General features: G+C 36.0%; 1 protein-coding gene across 2 annotated transcripts in view; it reads left to right on the top strand.

Moving 5' to 3' along the window:
* LOC150103080 (nudC domain-containing protein 3) overlaps positions 1-17752 on the top strand; it is a 116968-nt gene that overhangs the window by 17175 nt on the left and 82041 nt on the right. For both annotated transcript variants that reach the window (XM_090397910.1, XM_090397909.1), the window contains exon 3: positions 6652-6739. In XM_090397910.1, the coding sequence (XP_090254036.1) occupies positions 6652-6739 (88 nt within the window). The remainder of the gene's footprint in view (positions 1-6651; positions 6740-17752) is intronic.

Here is a 17752-nt window from a genome sequence, read left to right as displayed (position 1 = left end):
AACAAGGATGGGATGTATAATTTATGCTTAGTGGTAATATATTGTTGAAGGTGCGGAGGATGTAAGAGATCTTGGGGTGATGGTGGATAAGGATATAAAATTTGGAGGACACATTGCCAAAATCCTGGTAATGATGCAGAGGACACTGACTTGTAGAAGTAAGGAGATTCTTCTTTCATTGTATAAGGCTGTGATTAGGCTACACATGGACTTCTGTGCACAGATTTGGTTACCTGGTTTTCAAAAGGATGAAGAAATGTTGAAAGGGTCCAGAGGCAACTGACTAAGGTAGTTTCTGATCTATGAAATTTCGAACGTGAGAAGCAGGTTTTTTTTTGCATGCGGAGTTTTGAATGATTGGAATGCTTTGCCTTAGAGTGCAGTGTCTGCAGAGAATTTGAATGTGTTTAAGGCATAGTATGATGAGCTGTGTGTATGACAAAGGGACCTCCTTGATGCTTTGACTCCATAGGGTCTTAGGGTAATAATAATAACAAAATACCGTTGGTTGGTGTGGGGGAGGGGAGGGAACACACCTGAAACATATACAGACAAAACTACCAAACAAAATGTTTGGTAGTTTTTGTCACACTTTAAGCTTGCATGTTGCTATAACATAATTTTAATGAAAAATAAAACAGTTAGAAATGCAATTCATTATAAAAAAAAAATATAAAAAAATTAACAGGTGTATACATGTACAGGTGTAATGTGATTTTGTATTATTTTTTTTCCTTTTTTCAGTACTAAGCATGAATGCTTGTATTGCTTCCATTTTGAAATTGATCTTCCTCTATTTGCCAATTTTTATCCTTCATTCTTTCTACATGATTTTTCCATTGTTGGAGCCAATCATTTATTTGCTGTATTTTACATTATCTGTCTAAAATTGAGTGAACCATGATGTAACCACTGACCACCATATCAGATGACTGGAAATAGCACTTCATGACAGTTCTTTTAAATTAGCAAGATTATTCAAAGAATACTGTGAAGACTTTCTACACTATCCAAATCTGAGCAAAGCTGATTCCATATTGACTTCTTGCATTTAGGCATACTTTTAAAGAGATGAGTATTTAATTTATTGTTTTTACCATGTTAAATTATATACACTTGGGTCTCTTTTTATGCATATCTTATAGCTGATAAAGAATTTTCGGCTAGCAAAGGATGGCTAACCGGGTTTTTAAAAAGGAACACGCTTCATAACGCCTGAAGATTACAGGCGAGGTTGCACCAGCAGCAGACGAAGCAGCCAACAAGTTTCAAGAGAAGTTAGCCAAAATTATTGAAGATAGCGGATATTGTCCTGATCAAGTATTTAACGCTGACGAAACAGGATTGTTTTAGAAGAAAATGTCTAGTCGAACTTTCATTGCAAAGTCTGAGAAAAAAGCAAGTGGGTTTAAAGAAAGCAAAGATCGAGTAATATTGTTACTTTGTAGCAATGCATCAGGGGATCAAATGTTGAAACCACTCCTAGTAACTCGATCTCTAAGATCACGTGCTCTAAAAGGCAAAGATCTAAAACAATTGCCGGTACATTGGATGGCTAATACAAAGGCCTAGGTTACAATTGCTGTATTTACTAAATGGTTCAATAATTGCTTTGTACCAGAAGTGGAAAAAAATATGAAGCAAAAAGCTCTCGATTTTAAAGTTTTATTAATTGTTGACAATGCACTAAGTCATCTGCATTTAGAACATCCAAATATGCAGGTAGTGTTTTTTCCACCCAGTACAACAACCGTTATTCAGCCATTAGATCAAAGCATAATTGCTACTTTTAAAAATATTATGTTAAGCACACTTTTCAATTTATATCGGATAAACTAGAAAATGAATCATTAACAGTGACTGACTTTTGGAAAAAAATTTTCCATTTTGGACTCTTTTAATCATGTTGCATCTGCTATCGCTGAATTAAGACCACAAACTTTAAATGTCTGCTGGAAAGCAGCTTGGTCTGGATGTGTTGCAAACAGCGCAACCATTCAGTCATCTACATTATCAGCTGAAATCATTACTTGGGCATGAAATTGGTGGAGAAGGTTTTGATACAATTAGCCAGAACGACGTAGACAAATTGCTTGTGGATAATGCCTTAAGTGAGGATGATATTATTGGATATCAATTAACTTTAGATATCGTCTGAGATCTAGAAAACAATAGTGAAGCAGAAGAAAAACCTGTCCCCCTCACTGCAAATATAATTCAAGGAGGTCTTGAACTGTGCAATAAATTGGAAAATCATTTTCTTGTTAATGACACAAATTCTGAATGAGCCTTTAAATTCCATGAGCTGAAGAACTGTATGTCTAGACACCACGAGCTGTATAAAAAATTAGTAAAATCATCATCGCAAAGTTTCATCACTGATTACATTGTCAGAAGAAAAAAATCAGAGCAGAATGAGGGTGAACCTAATTCTGTTTGTGAAGAAATATTTCCTTTACCATACAGATGTGATGTTCTGACTATCTCTTCTGGTGATGAAAGTGATTTCGCACCAGTTAGCAAACGCTGCTGAATATTGTCTAATACCGACGATAATTCTGATGAAAAAATGTAAAAAAAAAAAATTGTTGCTTTTCAATAAAATTAAATGAATAAAGTTTCAAAACAAACTTAGGCATTCTTATTTTTCGGAATTTTTATAAACTTTTAATGAGATTTTAGGTTTATTTTAATTCATTGTTTGTTTTATGCGGTTTTAGAAAATTATGGAACATATCCCTAATATTTAAATGTAAGTTAGGTCTTTTTTGTGTGATTTTTTTATATGCAGTTTTCTGTGGAACGTATCTACCGCATAAAAAGAGACCCTACTGTGTGTGTGTATTATTGAATTTATATTATTTTATATAAATGTATATAAAAAAGGATTTAAATGACTCTATACCGAGAAAGAAAATTTTAATGTTAAGATACGACTAGTTTCGTTGAGATTCAACTTCTTCAGGTATCAGAGGCAAAGAATTACAGAAAAATACCAGAGACATTATAAAATACATTAACAGATCTAGTGTGTACTTGTGTGTTTTTTACTATATCTGTTAATATATTTTATCATGTCTGTTATTTTTTTGTAATTCTTTGCCTTTGATACCTGAAGAAGTTAAATCTCAACGAAACTAGTCGTATCTTAACATTAAACTTTTCTTTCTCAGTATGGAGTCATTTAAATCCTTTTTTATATATATATATATATATATATATATATATATAATTTTCCTCCAATTAGTCTTTTACTTGTCCAATATTGTCATATCTAACATTTTGTTCTTTTGAATCAATCCACCTAGAGCTTTATCTTCTTCTGGATCTCTTTCCTGCCATCTTGACATCAAACACCTGTTTTGCTAAACCTTTCCTCTCTCCTGTTCTATTTAAGTGACCATACCACCTTAGATTAGCCCTGCTCACACATTCTTGAATGCAAACAATGCCAAGTTCCTTTCTAATGTCTTCATTTTTAATATGATTCTTCCATTAATGCCGTCTGTTCCTAATTTATCTGTGGTCTTTGATCAAAGTTTTATTTCTATCTCAACTCTCTCCAATCCGTAACTTAAAAGTGGTTTTAACAGTGCCTTGTACACTGCTAATTTGGTGGTTAGACTAATTTCTCTCTTATTCCATATAAATTTATTCGATTGGCTCCTCTCCATACCAGCTTTGCTTTATTCTATTGTCTATTTCTAGATTTAACTTGCTTGCCATCTTCACAAAATACTGTGCCTAAATAGCCAAAAATGATAAAATTCTGCTACCATTTAAACAGTATATCAGATCACCCACATTCTAAAATGTTACATTGCTATCCTAAAAACAATACCTACTGTCAAGGTAATAGTTTCCTTACCCATTATGCTCTCACTAGTATGGGGGAAATCACTTAGCATCCCTTAAAAATTGAAAAGCTTGAAGATGCATAAGAACAATGTATGTAATCAGTCTGTTACTCTCATCGCTGAACAACTTGCAGCAGTTATTGTAAGTAGGAGTAAATGAGTAGAGGGTTTTCAAATTGCTTATATACATTAGAATCCATGTCTTATAAAATTGAAGTGGATCAGAAATAAGTGAAAACAAAATCATTGATATAAAGAAGAAGCTAGTGTATGAAAGAATAAAACTATGTCATATTTATAAACTAATATATTTTATCATCATCAAAAGAACTGGAATCCATGTTCCAAAAGGTGAAAGATAAAGATGTAGATTCTTCAGTGTGCATTGCTAAACAGACCAAAGTATCATTCTCATGTGCAGATTTTTAAAGATCTGGAAACTACTTAAGTTTTGATGATCTGTCTAGATTTTCTTAGTTAATCTTCCTTGCACTGCTTTTTTTTTTTGTTTTTGGAAGAAATGCTCTTATTTTAGATTTGAAATATATTAATTGTTCGAGGTATTTTACAATATTTTAAGGGGGGGGGGGAATATTTCTTAATTCTGAGAAAATGTTCATTAAAATCATAGAAGAGAAAGATGAAAAGTAGGTGATTGGTTTAGAAGTGATGTAACTTTATTTTGTATATTAAATTTAAAAAATTCACATAAATCAAATATAAATTAAAAGTGTTAGTAATATTTCACAAGAAAACTTGAGAAATATTTCTAGGTGTTTTTCTCAATTTTCTTACATATAGCAAGCATGTTACCCTCCACTCAATCTACTTATGTACATAATGAATCATACTGGCAAGCCAAGGAGAGATTGATTAAGATTATCCTAAAAGTGAATTTAGGCAATATTTTAAAATGAAATGAAGTTGTATTCAATTCTGACAGCTGCTAGACTTTCTGATATAGCAGATCCACCTGATCATGGGCAGTTACCATGATGAAATTACATAAGAAGTATCCTTAACTCTTTGAGCAGAGTATATTTGTCACCATGCTACTATCTCAAAAACAGTATTGACGTGTGTTCGTCAAATTTAATTACCGTAGAAAAGTTATAAATTTATGTCTGTTTGAGATTTGCAGGGAGGTGTTGCAATTTCTTACCAACTCCCAATTTTTTTGTGTATTTATATGCCATAGAAGGTGATATATATGTATATATTTTTTTTTAATATATTTTTTCGATATATATATATATATCGAAAACCATCATTAATAAAAAATATAAATATATATATAAAGATACTACTAGTTTCGTTGAATGGATCAACTTCTTCAGGTATCACAATAAAAGAAATATACAAAAAATAACAGAGACTTAAAAATTGCATTAACAGAACTAGTACAAAAGACAGTAGTACATTTTGAAAACAGTAATGCGAGCCTTGAGTTCCAAATAAAAGTTCTACATGCTGTCACAAGTCTGCGAGTATTGAACAGAGGCAATGTGTGCATCAGAGAGATTGAAACTTAGGCTGTTATTGATATGGGAAGAATCTAAGGTAATTTCTCTAGATTCGACAATCTTTCTTTCAAGTTCATCATAGCTCACATGGATATTAGAAGTTTGTGTCCAGTCCACAATGTGTTGGCGGCCTTCATCTGAGTTAACAGAAAAAAGAACGTGGTTAGAGAGAGCGCTGGCTCTAGTCCTGTTGTAGGAAATATCTCTGTGGTGTTCTTCCATACGTAAAAGGATGGATTTAGCAGTTTGGCCGTAGTATGGCTTTCCACAATCACATAAAATCTTGTAGACTCCTGGAAACTGAGTGGGAAGATGTTTCTCTTTAGGTTTACTAAGTATGCAGTGAAGTTTTGGGAGCGTAGAGAAGCAAGTTCTGGAGTTAAATTTCTTGAGAATTTTAGCTAGTTTTGATGAAAGAGAGCTGATGTAAGGAAAGAAATAAAGGCTCTGGGGGAAGAGAGATCTTCAGAAACAGTTGAGTGATGGAGAGAAAGAAATTTATCAATCTTATTAGGAGAGAAACCATTATTAATAAAAGTCTTTTTTAAGAAAAAGGAGTTCATTTTCAATTTCTGTTTCTTCCCCCAGAGTTTATTTCTTTGTGGGGAGGGGGGACCCCTTTTGAGTTTTCAAAATTCGAGTCATCAGAATTCGTGGAGAACTGGCCTACAAGTCCAGTACTGTGAAGGGATTGGGTGCCATAAGCGCCTGTGGGAACCCCCTTTTTCGAGTCATCAGAATTCAAGGAGAACCGGCCTCCCAGTCTGGAACTCGGGGGGGGGGGGCATAGGCATCAGGGACGGAGCCCCCTAGAATATATATATATATATATGTATGCTTATATAGCAGTTCTGTTTTGTACATAGCTTCTTCTTCAACGCGTTATTCCCGCTTTCCATGCAGGGTCCGCGTGTTACTTTAGATGCGACTTCTTGTTAGTACTACTCCCAACTGACCCGTTGCCTGGTCTGCCGCTGGGGGGGACATATTTTTGACTGTAGAGGCATATGTTCACGGGCCGGTTTTCCTGTTTGCGGGATGAAAAATGCCAGATAAACTGGCGGAAAAAACCCTACTGACCGCGCCCAAGACCGGCTAACTTGGCTATGCCTGAGGAAGATCCTCAAATTCCTCACATCTACAACGGGAATCGAACCTGGGACACTCCTTCCCCAAGCATATGGTTGCGAAGCGCAAAGCCACTAGGCTAACCACGCGGTTGTTTTGTACATATATGATTCTTAATTTTTTTTTTTTTTTTTTTTTTCTAGGCATTCACAAAGTTCTATCAAATCGCCCTCAAAAATGAAGAGATTTACCAAAGGAAATGTAGTGAAATTCAAGATGAAGATATTCAGGGTAAGTATAATGAGTTGTTACGAGAGCCTCTATATCAATGGTACTACTAAAACTATTTCAACAATCCTAATTGACCAAGTAATTCACATTTTTATGAATTAACTCAGGTTGTTTAAGTTCTTTGCAAACATTATTTTTTAAGTCAAAAGAAATGAGGAAATTATGAAAGAATTAAACCAGGAATCAGTAATAGTAAAAAATATAAACATAAATGGATGAAACACGTTGAAAGCATGAAAACAGAAAGATTACCAAAACGAGCCTTAAATTACAAACCATTAGGGAAATGAAAACCAGGTTGTCTTCTTAAGAGAGATTTAATAATGACTTCTAAGGCCAGAACAGGCCACTCTAGGCCTAAAAATCCTTGACACGCATGATGATGATGATTTTTTAAGTGACTACACCATATAATTTATTATGAAGTATTACCTATGGGATGTATGTTATCTTTAGGTAAGTAGCCAAAAGAAAGATCTGCGTGTTTTTTTAGCTATAGATTGGTATCATTATTATTTCACATATAACATTTGTATTAAAATATCTTATAGTACAGGTACCCCTTGCTTAATGCAGGATTTGATTAACGCAGTGAAATTAATCGCGGCAATTCCTTGATATACGCGGCAAACGTTTTGATTAACGTGCCTTTAATCCTAAGAAGCTCACAGTTCATCTGACAGATACATGCAAAATGTTTAATATAAATATTCCTACACAATTCAATGTATAGTTTGGAGGTCATGAGTAGCTGCGCATTCATATGTTACGAGTGATATTCTACACTGTTTTTTGCTGTCAGTTTGGTTTAACACATGGTATGTAAAGGTTTGTGATATTTGACAGTAAATTGTATGTGAGAGATACCGCAACCTCCAATGTCAGTGTAGTATGGTTTAGTTGTTGTTATTTTTTATTCTTTGTTCAATAATTTCTAGATTGTAACAGAAAATAAATCGACCATCATATATTACTGAAATAGAGAGCCAAAGGCTTATTTATCATACATGTCTCCTAGGATATGTGCTTTACATTATGGAAAATACTAAGGAAAGTGATCTGGAGTTTACTCCACCTTTACTACGAGGTGCCCATAAGGTTGCTTATGCTTGCATCCACCGAAACTTTTAGTTTCTATATATTCGGCACGAAACGCTTGTAGTTTCTATATTTGGCTATGAAATAATGTTGGATTCAATATCCACTTAATTTGCACCATCATGTATTATATTTGCAATATTTTTTCTTTATGTTTTATTGCTTGTTTGCCGAGGTCATTTTGCTTGTTATCGTAGAATTTATACCGATAAGAAAAAAAACTAAAACTGTTCAGACTACTCTTGATAACTTCTTTTGATAAAAAAAATTGCAGTAAATAATGTAGGTACAAGTATTTATTAAACATTTACTTTGCATTCATTTTTTATCTTTCCTAAAAGAGTACCATATAAAATGAATTATTAATACAGTAATCGATCATGGACGAATTGTAATTTTTACCATTCATTATTAGATTTGATATATGCGGTAACATCGAGAAATTAATTAACTGCGTTAATCAAGGGATACCTGTATTTTAATCTTCCCTATTCCTGATCCGTGATCTCTTTCCAGGCAATTATTATTTTTTATTTTATAATTTTAGTTGCTGAACATTTTTTTTTTTTTGTGTGTGTGTGTGTGTGTGTGTGTGTGTGTGTGTGTGTGTGTGTGTGTGTGTGTGTGTGTGTTAATCCCACACATGACAAGTTGCAAAACCTGTAGTACAGAAATCCGTGTATAGATCGTAGTTAAGGAGAAAGGAAGAATCCATGTTTCTTGAACAGCTGGAATGAAAGATGAGAATGAGAAGTTGATTCTATAAATTTGAAGCTGAAACATAATGAATGTCAACCAGCAGCTGTTCTTGCTGTGTATGTAGACAGTACCAGCGATATCCTTTCATAGGGCATTGTTGGTAAGTAAATGTGTGTTATCCAGTCGTGTGTGTGTGTGTGTGTGTGTGTAGTAACATAAATTATGTAATCATTTCAGCTCTTCTTCTTCCTCTTGTGCAAGGAATCATGTGAGGAATCGTTGGTACATGGATCAAACAGGTGACATATCGGAAACTAAGAATTTTTGTATGGTGTTTCTACACAAAGTTGTGCCTTATCCCATCTATTGGGGGTCAGCTTTTTTACTTAATATATGTGATCCCAACGGATTTGTCGCAGAGCCTGGCGTTGGGGGGGGGGGGTATTTTTGTCTGTAGATGTGTTTGTTCACAAGGCTGGTTTGCCCTGTTCTGAGGGATGAAAAATCCCAGGTTTCCAGGAAGGGGAAACTCTCCACCTCCGTATGAGACTGGCTAACTCACCTTTAGATAAAAGAGACCAGTATATATTTCTCACATCATGAATGGGAATCGAACCAGGTCTTTCCAACCAAAGGGCTTCGTCTATACCAACTGAGCTACAGAGGCTCTATGTAATTACTTCAGCTGAAATTACTATCATCACATAACATACAATTAGATTTCTTTTCTGGGAGGAAATTCTTCAGAATTTTCCTGATCTTTCTTGTCTTGAGTCTCAGAAAAAAACAGCTCAAGAATTGAGTTCATAAATTTACAAATGTGAAACAGAAAATGCATCTAATTTATTATGCACCTCTGAATCAAAAAATTGGAATAATCAAAGAAAATGTATTGAATGATTTGCAGTTCTAATTTATTGCATAGAAAATAATTATTACCAGATGTGAATTAGCATCATTCTAAATCTATGTACTTTGTAGATTATATAACCATGTAAACACATAAAAATTTAATATAAATTATAAGAAAACTTTTATTTGAAAACATTAACAAAATTAGAATAATTGTTAATGTTGTTCAAAGTATTAGAATATTCAAAATTTTTCTGATTGGTTTTGAGAAGAGCATAGAAATAGCATATATTTCAGTAGTTGAGTGACTAACTTGTGTGTGAGGAATAGTTGGTGCATGGATTTCAATTAATCATTTGCTAAACATGGATCAAACAAGTGACAAAGCAGAAGCTGAGAATTTTTGTATGGTGTTTCTATACAAAGAAGGCCAAACTCAACAGTTTCTAGCTAAGGAATTGAAATGTTCTCAAGCAAGCGTAAGTAGAATATTGAGACAGTATTCTAATAACTGGAATTTTCAAAATAATCACTGCAATAGCAGTTGAAAGGTAATAACTACATCAAGGGATGAGAGGAGATTGAACAATATCATGAAGAAAAGCCACTTCCGAAGTGTAAGGTATTTTCACAGGAGATGGAAAGAACTAGGTATCCCATGGTCATCAAGGGAAGATACATGTTTGATATCTTAAGCAAGATGCATTTGATAAAAAATGCATGAAATGTTCAGTGAAATTTCCAACCTCTGTCATGGTATGGGCTTGTATGATCCAGGATGGCTGTATTGTGTACGAAAGAGGCATTTCCAAAGTATACAAAGAAATTCTGGAGATTTTGTGTTATCAGCATCAGAAGGTTCAGCTTCTTGACACTTCCAAGACCACTACTAGATGGCTCAAAGAAAGGCAAATCAATGTAATTCCTTGGCTGGTAAACTCACCAGATTTAACCCCAATGAGAATTTGAACCAGGGTGAACAGCGAAAAGTCAGCTACTGGAACAAATCTGGAAACATGCCCCAACTCAACATCACCAGAGTTAAAGATCGGTACATAAGAAGCCTGAATGGCAAAGAAATGGAGCTAGCTGAGGAATTAGATAAATACCAGATTGACATAATAGGGTTGACTGAAACAAAAAAGACAAAAACTGGTGAGATCTTTCTGAGCAATAAATACAAAATATTATATTCAGGCAATGACAATCAAGGAAAAGAAGGGGTAGCCATAGTATTCAACACTAAATACGAGGCTAATCTTCTTGAATGGCAGGCAGTCTCAAGTAGAGTGATGTGGGCAAATATCAGAATGGGGAATTGGACAATGAGATTTATTTGTGCCTTTGGTCCCACAGAAGGCTCTACTAAGGTAGAAGTGAAGGAATTTTTTGAGGCTCTAGAGAAAGCAACTGACACAAGGAAAAAGGAAAAGTTGCTCCATGTTGGGGATTTAAATAGCAGAGTATGAAGTGATTGTCAGATATACTAAAATGTTTTGGGAAAATTTGGAGAAAAGAGCAAAACTAATAATGGCAAATACCTGTTGGATTTCTGCTCAGGACATGGACTGGTTATTACTACCACAATGTTCCAACAAAAATGTGTACAAATTCACATGGAGAGAAGAGGCAAGGAATAAGAAAAGTCTCATTGACTATGTTATTGTTCATCGTTATGTTTTCTTCCTGGTGCAGAACACCAGAGTGTACAGAGGATTTGAAATTGGAAGCGATCACTATTTAGTCTTGAGCAGGATGAAATTGAATTTCATATTGAAAAGAATAACGTAAGAAAGTTTTAAAGCGAATAAAAGTTGAGCCGCTCTCAGATGTGAACTGTGGGCTAAAATACACAAAGATTATTGGAAAAAAAATGAAAGAGTTTGAGAACAAGAACCAAACCTTGGAGATTCAGTGGCAAGCCTTGAAGAAAACCCTGATTGATTCAGCCAGAGAGGCATATGGTGAGGTTGTCTGCAAGGATAGAATAATCAGAACTCCATGGTGGACACAGGAAGTTAAAGAGGCAGTGAAGGAAAAGAAGAAAGCCTATCAAAAGTTCCTGGCAAATAAATCGGCTTGTACTCTGAGAGAATACAGAGACAAATCTAAGAAAGCTAAACACTGTGTAAAACTAGCTAAACAAAAGTCATGGGAGGACTTTGGCAAGAATATAGAAAATAAATATCAAGAAGGTGGTAAGATATTCTGGAGGATGTTGAAGAAGCTTAGAAATGGAGGAAAGAGTGCTGTAAAAGGAGTTAGAGATGATAAAGGTGACATGAAAATGGGAGAAAAAGATATCCTTGAAGTATGGAGTAATTACGTCGAAAATTGCTAAATGAAACAAGCAGTGATAGCACAGTGGTAAAAAACACTTAACAGGCATACAGTCAGGAATAAATATCAATACTTGAAGTAGAAAAAGCCATCAAAGGCTTGAAATGTGGAAAGGCAGCAGGAGTGGATGATATTCGACTAGAAATGCTGAAGTATGGTGGTATCAAAGTCTTACAGTGGCTGCACTGCATAGTTCAGAAGGCCTGGATAGAGGGGACAAATTCCTGATGATTGGAGTAGAGCAGTAATAGTAATCAGCTTGTACTCTGAGAGAATACAGAGACAAATCTAAGAAAGCTAAACACTGTGTAAAACTAGCTAAACAAAAGTCATGGGAGGACTTTGGCAAGAATGTAGAAAATAAATATCAAGAAGGTGGTAAGATATTATGGATGTTGTTGAAGAAGCTTAGAAATGGAGGAAAGAGTGCTGTAAAAGGAGTTAGAGATGATAAAGGTGACATGAAAATGGGAGAAAAAGATATCCTTGAAGTATGGAGTAATTACGTCGAAAATTGCTAAATGAAACAACAAACCAACGTATAAGCCTGTCTACGAGAATCAACATCATCCACGGAGTTACAATCGCACGGAAGGCCCGCCAATACGGTAAATTGAAATTGAAGCTGTCTAGACAATTAAATCGTCTAGCGTTCCTGAAATGCTGCTGGGATAATAAAGTAATCCTGAACTGTGTAAAATTTAAACACCGGTTTGTGTCACAAAAAGCTCTCCGAATATATAACCACGCTAGCTACGCATTGCTATGCGAACAAATCACCGCCACGTGGTCACTCTTAGCGGACATTAACGAAGCTATTCAGCCGTCGAAGATGAGCTTTCGCGCACTTTGAACCACGAATTTTGGTCGATTTTACATGACGTCTCATGTACCGCTGCCGAAAAAGAATTTAAAAAAATACTAGGCCGACAGATGAAAAAGTTTGAAAAATTAAAAAAGAACTCTACCGTCTTTCCAAAACCTGCTACCAACACGGTAATCAACCTTTCTTCAGTCACCCTGGAGCCTGAAGCACTCAACGCGCTGTCACGTGGACACAACTTCACCATTGCTCCCAATAAAATACCTAGTGAGGATATTATGATCCAGATCGAGCGCGGAATCCGCCACATTCACATCAAGTAGCCAACAGTGTAAGACTGGATGTAGCCTGTGTCCTTTCCAAAGCAAGATCACCAAAAACCAACATATCAAACAAGGAATATAAAGCTCTACAGGAAATGAAGAATAATAAAGAATTAGTTATCACCAAAGCGGATAAGGGAAATGCAACTGTAGTTCTTAACCAAGGACTACACGGGTAAGCTGAATGCTCTTCTATTAGATCGGGCCACTTACCTCCCTATCAGTTACAATCCCACCAACTCTCAAATTAGAAAACTTCACAGGCTCCTTAAGAGAGTCACTTCTTGGCCTGTAGAAGTTACCAACAGATTAAAGCCGTTTAACTCTATACCCCCCCCCCCTCGTATTTACGGATTCCCAAAAATACATAAAGAAAATGTGCCATTACGTCCCATAGTAGATGGCATTGATTCCCCCACATACAAATTAGCTAAACATTTGGCCAAAGAGCTCACACACCATCACACATAAAAAACTCGGCCCATTTCAAAGCCAGCATAGAAAACCTTATACTCCAACATACTGACATAATGGTCAGCTTTGATGTCCTCTTTATTTACAAATAACCCACTCAAGGAAACTTTAGAGCTAATCCAAGCTAAATTTTCTCCTGATATCTCAGCCTTATTTCAGTTCACAATGAACTCAGGCTATTTCGTTTGGCAGGGAAAATTCTACAAACAAATAGAGGGGACAGCCATGGGTTCACCACTCTCCCCACCCTTGCCCAATTTCTTTATGGAGACCTTTGAAGAAAAAGCCTTAGCCTCTGCCCCACAAAAACCAACCATATGGCTTCACTACGTTGATGATGTGTTCACTATTTGGCCACATGGCTCTGAAACACTTCTCTCCTTCTTAACACACTTAAACAACCAACACCCCAGAATCAAATTCACTCTGGAAAAAGAGGAAAACAACAGCCTCCCTTTCCTAGACTAGTCACATGCCAGCCTAATGGATCCTTGGTTTTCTCAGTTTACAGAAAACCCACCCATACAGGCAGATACATTCACCGACAATCCCCCTCCACTCACAACAATATGGAGTAGTGAAAACACTATACAACAGGGCTAAACTAATCTGTTCAAACGACTTGGCCACACTTTCTCAGCCAATGGCTACCCCCCCCCCCCCCCCCAAAAAAAAAAAAAAAAAAAAAATCCAAAAAATATTAGAACCTACAAACCACAGATCCCCCCCCACACACACACACAACAAGGATTACTCTAAATCCATCACCATTCCCTACATCCGAGGCACCTCGGAAAAGATTACCAAAATCTTAAAAAAACATGACCTGACCTCCTGTTACAAACCTTACAGAAAATTGGCATCCCTTATCCGGATATGGATCCTTGGTTTTCTCAGTTTACAGAAAACCCACCCATACAGGCAGATACATTCACCGACAATCCCCCCCCCCACTCACAACAATATGGAGTAGTGAAAACACTATACAACAGGGCTAAACTAATCTGTTCAAACAGCTTGGCCCTAAACACTGAACTAAATCACATCCTCAACACTTTCTCAGCCAATGGCTCCCCCCCCCCAAAAAAAAAAAAAATCCAAAAAATATTAGAACCTACAAACCACAGATCCCCCCCACACACACACAACAAGGATTACTCTAAATCCATCGCCATTCCCTACATCCGAGGCACCTCGGAAAAGATTACCAAAATCTTAAAAAAACATGACCTGACCTCCTGTTACAAACCTTACAGAAAATTGGCATCCCTTATCCGGATCCGGATATGGATCCTTGGTTTTCTCAGTTTACAGAAAACCCACCCATACAGTCAGATACATTCACCGACAATCCCCCCCCCCCCACTCACAACAATATGGAGTAGTGAAAACACTATACAACAGGGCTAAACTAATCTGTTCAAACGACTTGGCCCTAAACACTGAACTAAATCACATCCTCAACACTTTCTCAGCCAATGGCTACCCCCCCCCCAAAAAAAAAAATCCAAAAAATATTAGAACCTACAAACCACAGATCCCACCCACACACACACACACAACAAGGATTACTCTAAATCCATCATCATTCCCTACATCCGAGGCACCTCGGAAAAGATTACCAAAATCTTAAAAAAACATGACCTGACCTCCTGTTACAAACCTTACAGAAAATTGGCATCCCTTATCCGCTCCACTAAAGACCAACCACTTCCCCTAAACCTACCTGGTGTTTACCAGGTCCCTTGCAGTTGTAAACTGTCTTACTTTGGCCAAACAGGCAGGACAGCGAATATCAGAATTTCGAAACACAAGGACTACATCCGTTTTCACAAATACAGTCATTCTGGGCTTGCGGACCATGCTCTGGATACACGCCACAGAATACGGTGGAAGAAAGCTACAGTGATACACCGTAGCAAATACAAATTTGAAAGACTCTTTATGGAATCAGCCTCAGCCCTAAGAAATTCTCCAAACCTCAACAAATTTGGTTGTATGCGACTGCCCCAAATTTGGAAGGCCTACATCTGCAGACCTTCAGCCCAACGGCCAAGAACACCTACTTAGCCCGCTAGATGGCACCATCAGGACTGTTAGGAGAACAATAGCTTCACCTCTTCATTCCCAGTTTCTGTGTTGTAGTGCCTATGTGCACGTAACTTTTTTGTAAGTTCCTTTAGAAAATGGCAACGTGACGTTGCCAAAATATCGGAAAATATTTATTAAAGTTTAATTTAATTTATTTCCTTAACTACGTTGTTCTATTCCTTAAGTGTTTTAATAATAATAATAAAGAATAGTACCCATATAGAAAAAGGGAAATAAAACTGAATGTGAGAATTACAGAGGTATTTCCCTACTGAGTGTTCCGGGCAAGATTTATGCTAGTATACTTGAGAAACGGTTGAGAAGAATTTTGGAAGAAAAGCTTGGTGAAGAACAAGCTGGATTCAGGCCAAATAGAGGCTGTCAGGATCAGATCTTCACTTTACGACAGTTAGTTGAGAAAGCATGGGAATATAACAAAGATCTGTATTTAAGTTTTCGATCTGGAAAAGGCATGCGACAAGGTGCCAAGAGAGAGACAGAAGCTATACTATACACTACAGTTATATGGTGTCAATGGGGCATTATATCAAGCAATACTTAGTCTTTATTTGAGTTGCAAGTCAGCAGTTAGAATTGAAGGAAGTACAGGAAGAGTGTTTAATGTTAAATCTGATGTCAGACAAGGATGTACATTATCCCCTCTGTTATTCATTATCTATATGGATCACATTATGAAGGAAAGTGGTATTAAACCTGATATCAGAATTGGAGATGTTAATGTCAGCTTTTTGCTTTATGTGGACGATGTTATACTTCTAAATAAATCAGCTACAAGTTTTGCAAGATTCCCTGACTAAATTGAATAACTGTTGTAATAGATATGGTATGAAGGTCAGCAATAAAAAGACAAAGACAATGAAAATAGGTAGAATCATTGAAAATGTCAACTGTGTTGTGAACGGAGAACCTGTGGAACAAGTAAAACATTTGAGCTACTTAGACACGGTTTTTAGTGAAGATGGTAAATTAAATATGGAAATATACAACAGAATCAACAAAGCTGGTATGGTAGGCAGTCAATTGAATAAATTCATATGGAATAAGACAGAAATTAGTCGGAACACTAAATTAGCTATATACAAGACAGTGTTCAAACCAGTTTTAACTTATGGATCTGAGAAATGGGTCAGAAGTAAAACCCTTGACCGCAGATATGAGAGTCCTGAGAAAGATTAGATGTGTGAACAGATGGCATCAATGGCAATATCATATTAAAAATGAGGATATTAGGAAAGAACTTGACATTGTCAGCATCCAGGAATGCGTTAGCAGAACTAATCTCAGGTGGTATGGTCACTTAAACAGAATGGGCGAGGAAAGATTAGCAAAACAAGGTTGGCGGGAAAACAACTGAGAGGAAGACCAAGATATAGGTGGGTTGATACGGTACAAGATGCCTTAGACGATAGAAATGTAACATCTGATAATGATAATATTGGAGTCTCGACAAGTAACAGACTGATTTGGAGGAAAATTGTAGATAGGAAGTTAGTAATGATGTAAATTTCAAACCCATTTTTCAGTTAGAACTATTTGAATAAATTATACCACTTTTTTACTTCGTGCAATGCGAATTTCCAATTAACATGATCCTTTTTATGTCACAGTTGAAAAAGATTTGAGCCATGCATTAAGTTTATCATGCATCAAGTGGGCAATGAACGAGCATTATCCTGCTGTCCATCTCAGTGTGTTCCATCAAAGTCATGTGTGGACTTGCATTAAAAATTTCATTAATTATGGATAAAAGAAAGAGTAGCAAAAAAAGTGACTGTAATAAAAAAGAATTATTTTATCTGAAAAACTTGAAGTTATTCTAAAACATGAAAGTGGCTAAAGCCATGCGAAAATCATAAGAGATCTAGGATACATTGAACCTACAGTATGAACTACTTAGATCCATAAGGATTAATATAAAGAGAAAGGTAACGTTTCATCAACTTCTTTTGGTTTGCAACATACCAAAAAAGAGCACTTCAGTTTGATTTTTGCAACAAACATTTTAGTCTCCTTGATATTTTATTTCTTTGAACTTAGTAAAAATGTTAATAGCTTTGCTCTGAATATTGTCCTCAAGTAATGGAATTCTTTTATTAATTTGGATAGAGTACTGCAATCAAAAAAGAATTCCATTACTTGAGGACAATATTCAGAGAGTGAAGCTATTAACATTTTTACTATGCTCAAAGATATAAAATATCAAGGAGACTGAAATGTTTGTTGCAAAAATCAAGCAGGACTGCATAATGTTAAGGTAACAGGTTAAGCTGGTAGTGCTGATGAAGATGCTGC

This window comes from Typopeltis vanoorti, chromosome 9 (assembly GCF_054136105.1).
Source record: "Typopeltis vanoorti isolate ZY-2024b chromosome 9, IOZ_Tvanoo_1.0, whole genome shotgun sequence".
Taxonomy (NCBI): domain Eukaryota; kingdom Metazoa; phylum Arthropoda; class Arachnida; order Uropygi; family Thelyphonidae; genus Typopeltis; species Typopeltis vanoorti.
Note: the sequence above shows the minus strand (reverse complement) of the source record. Positions and strands in the feature narration are given on the sequence as shown.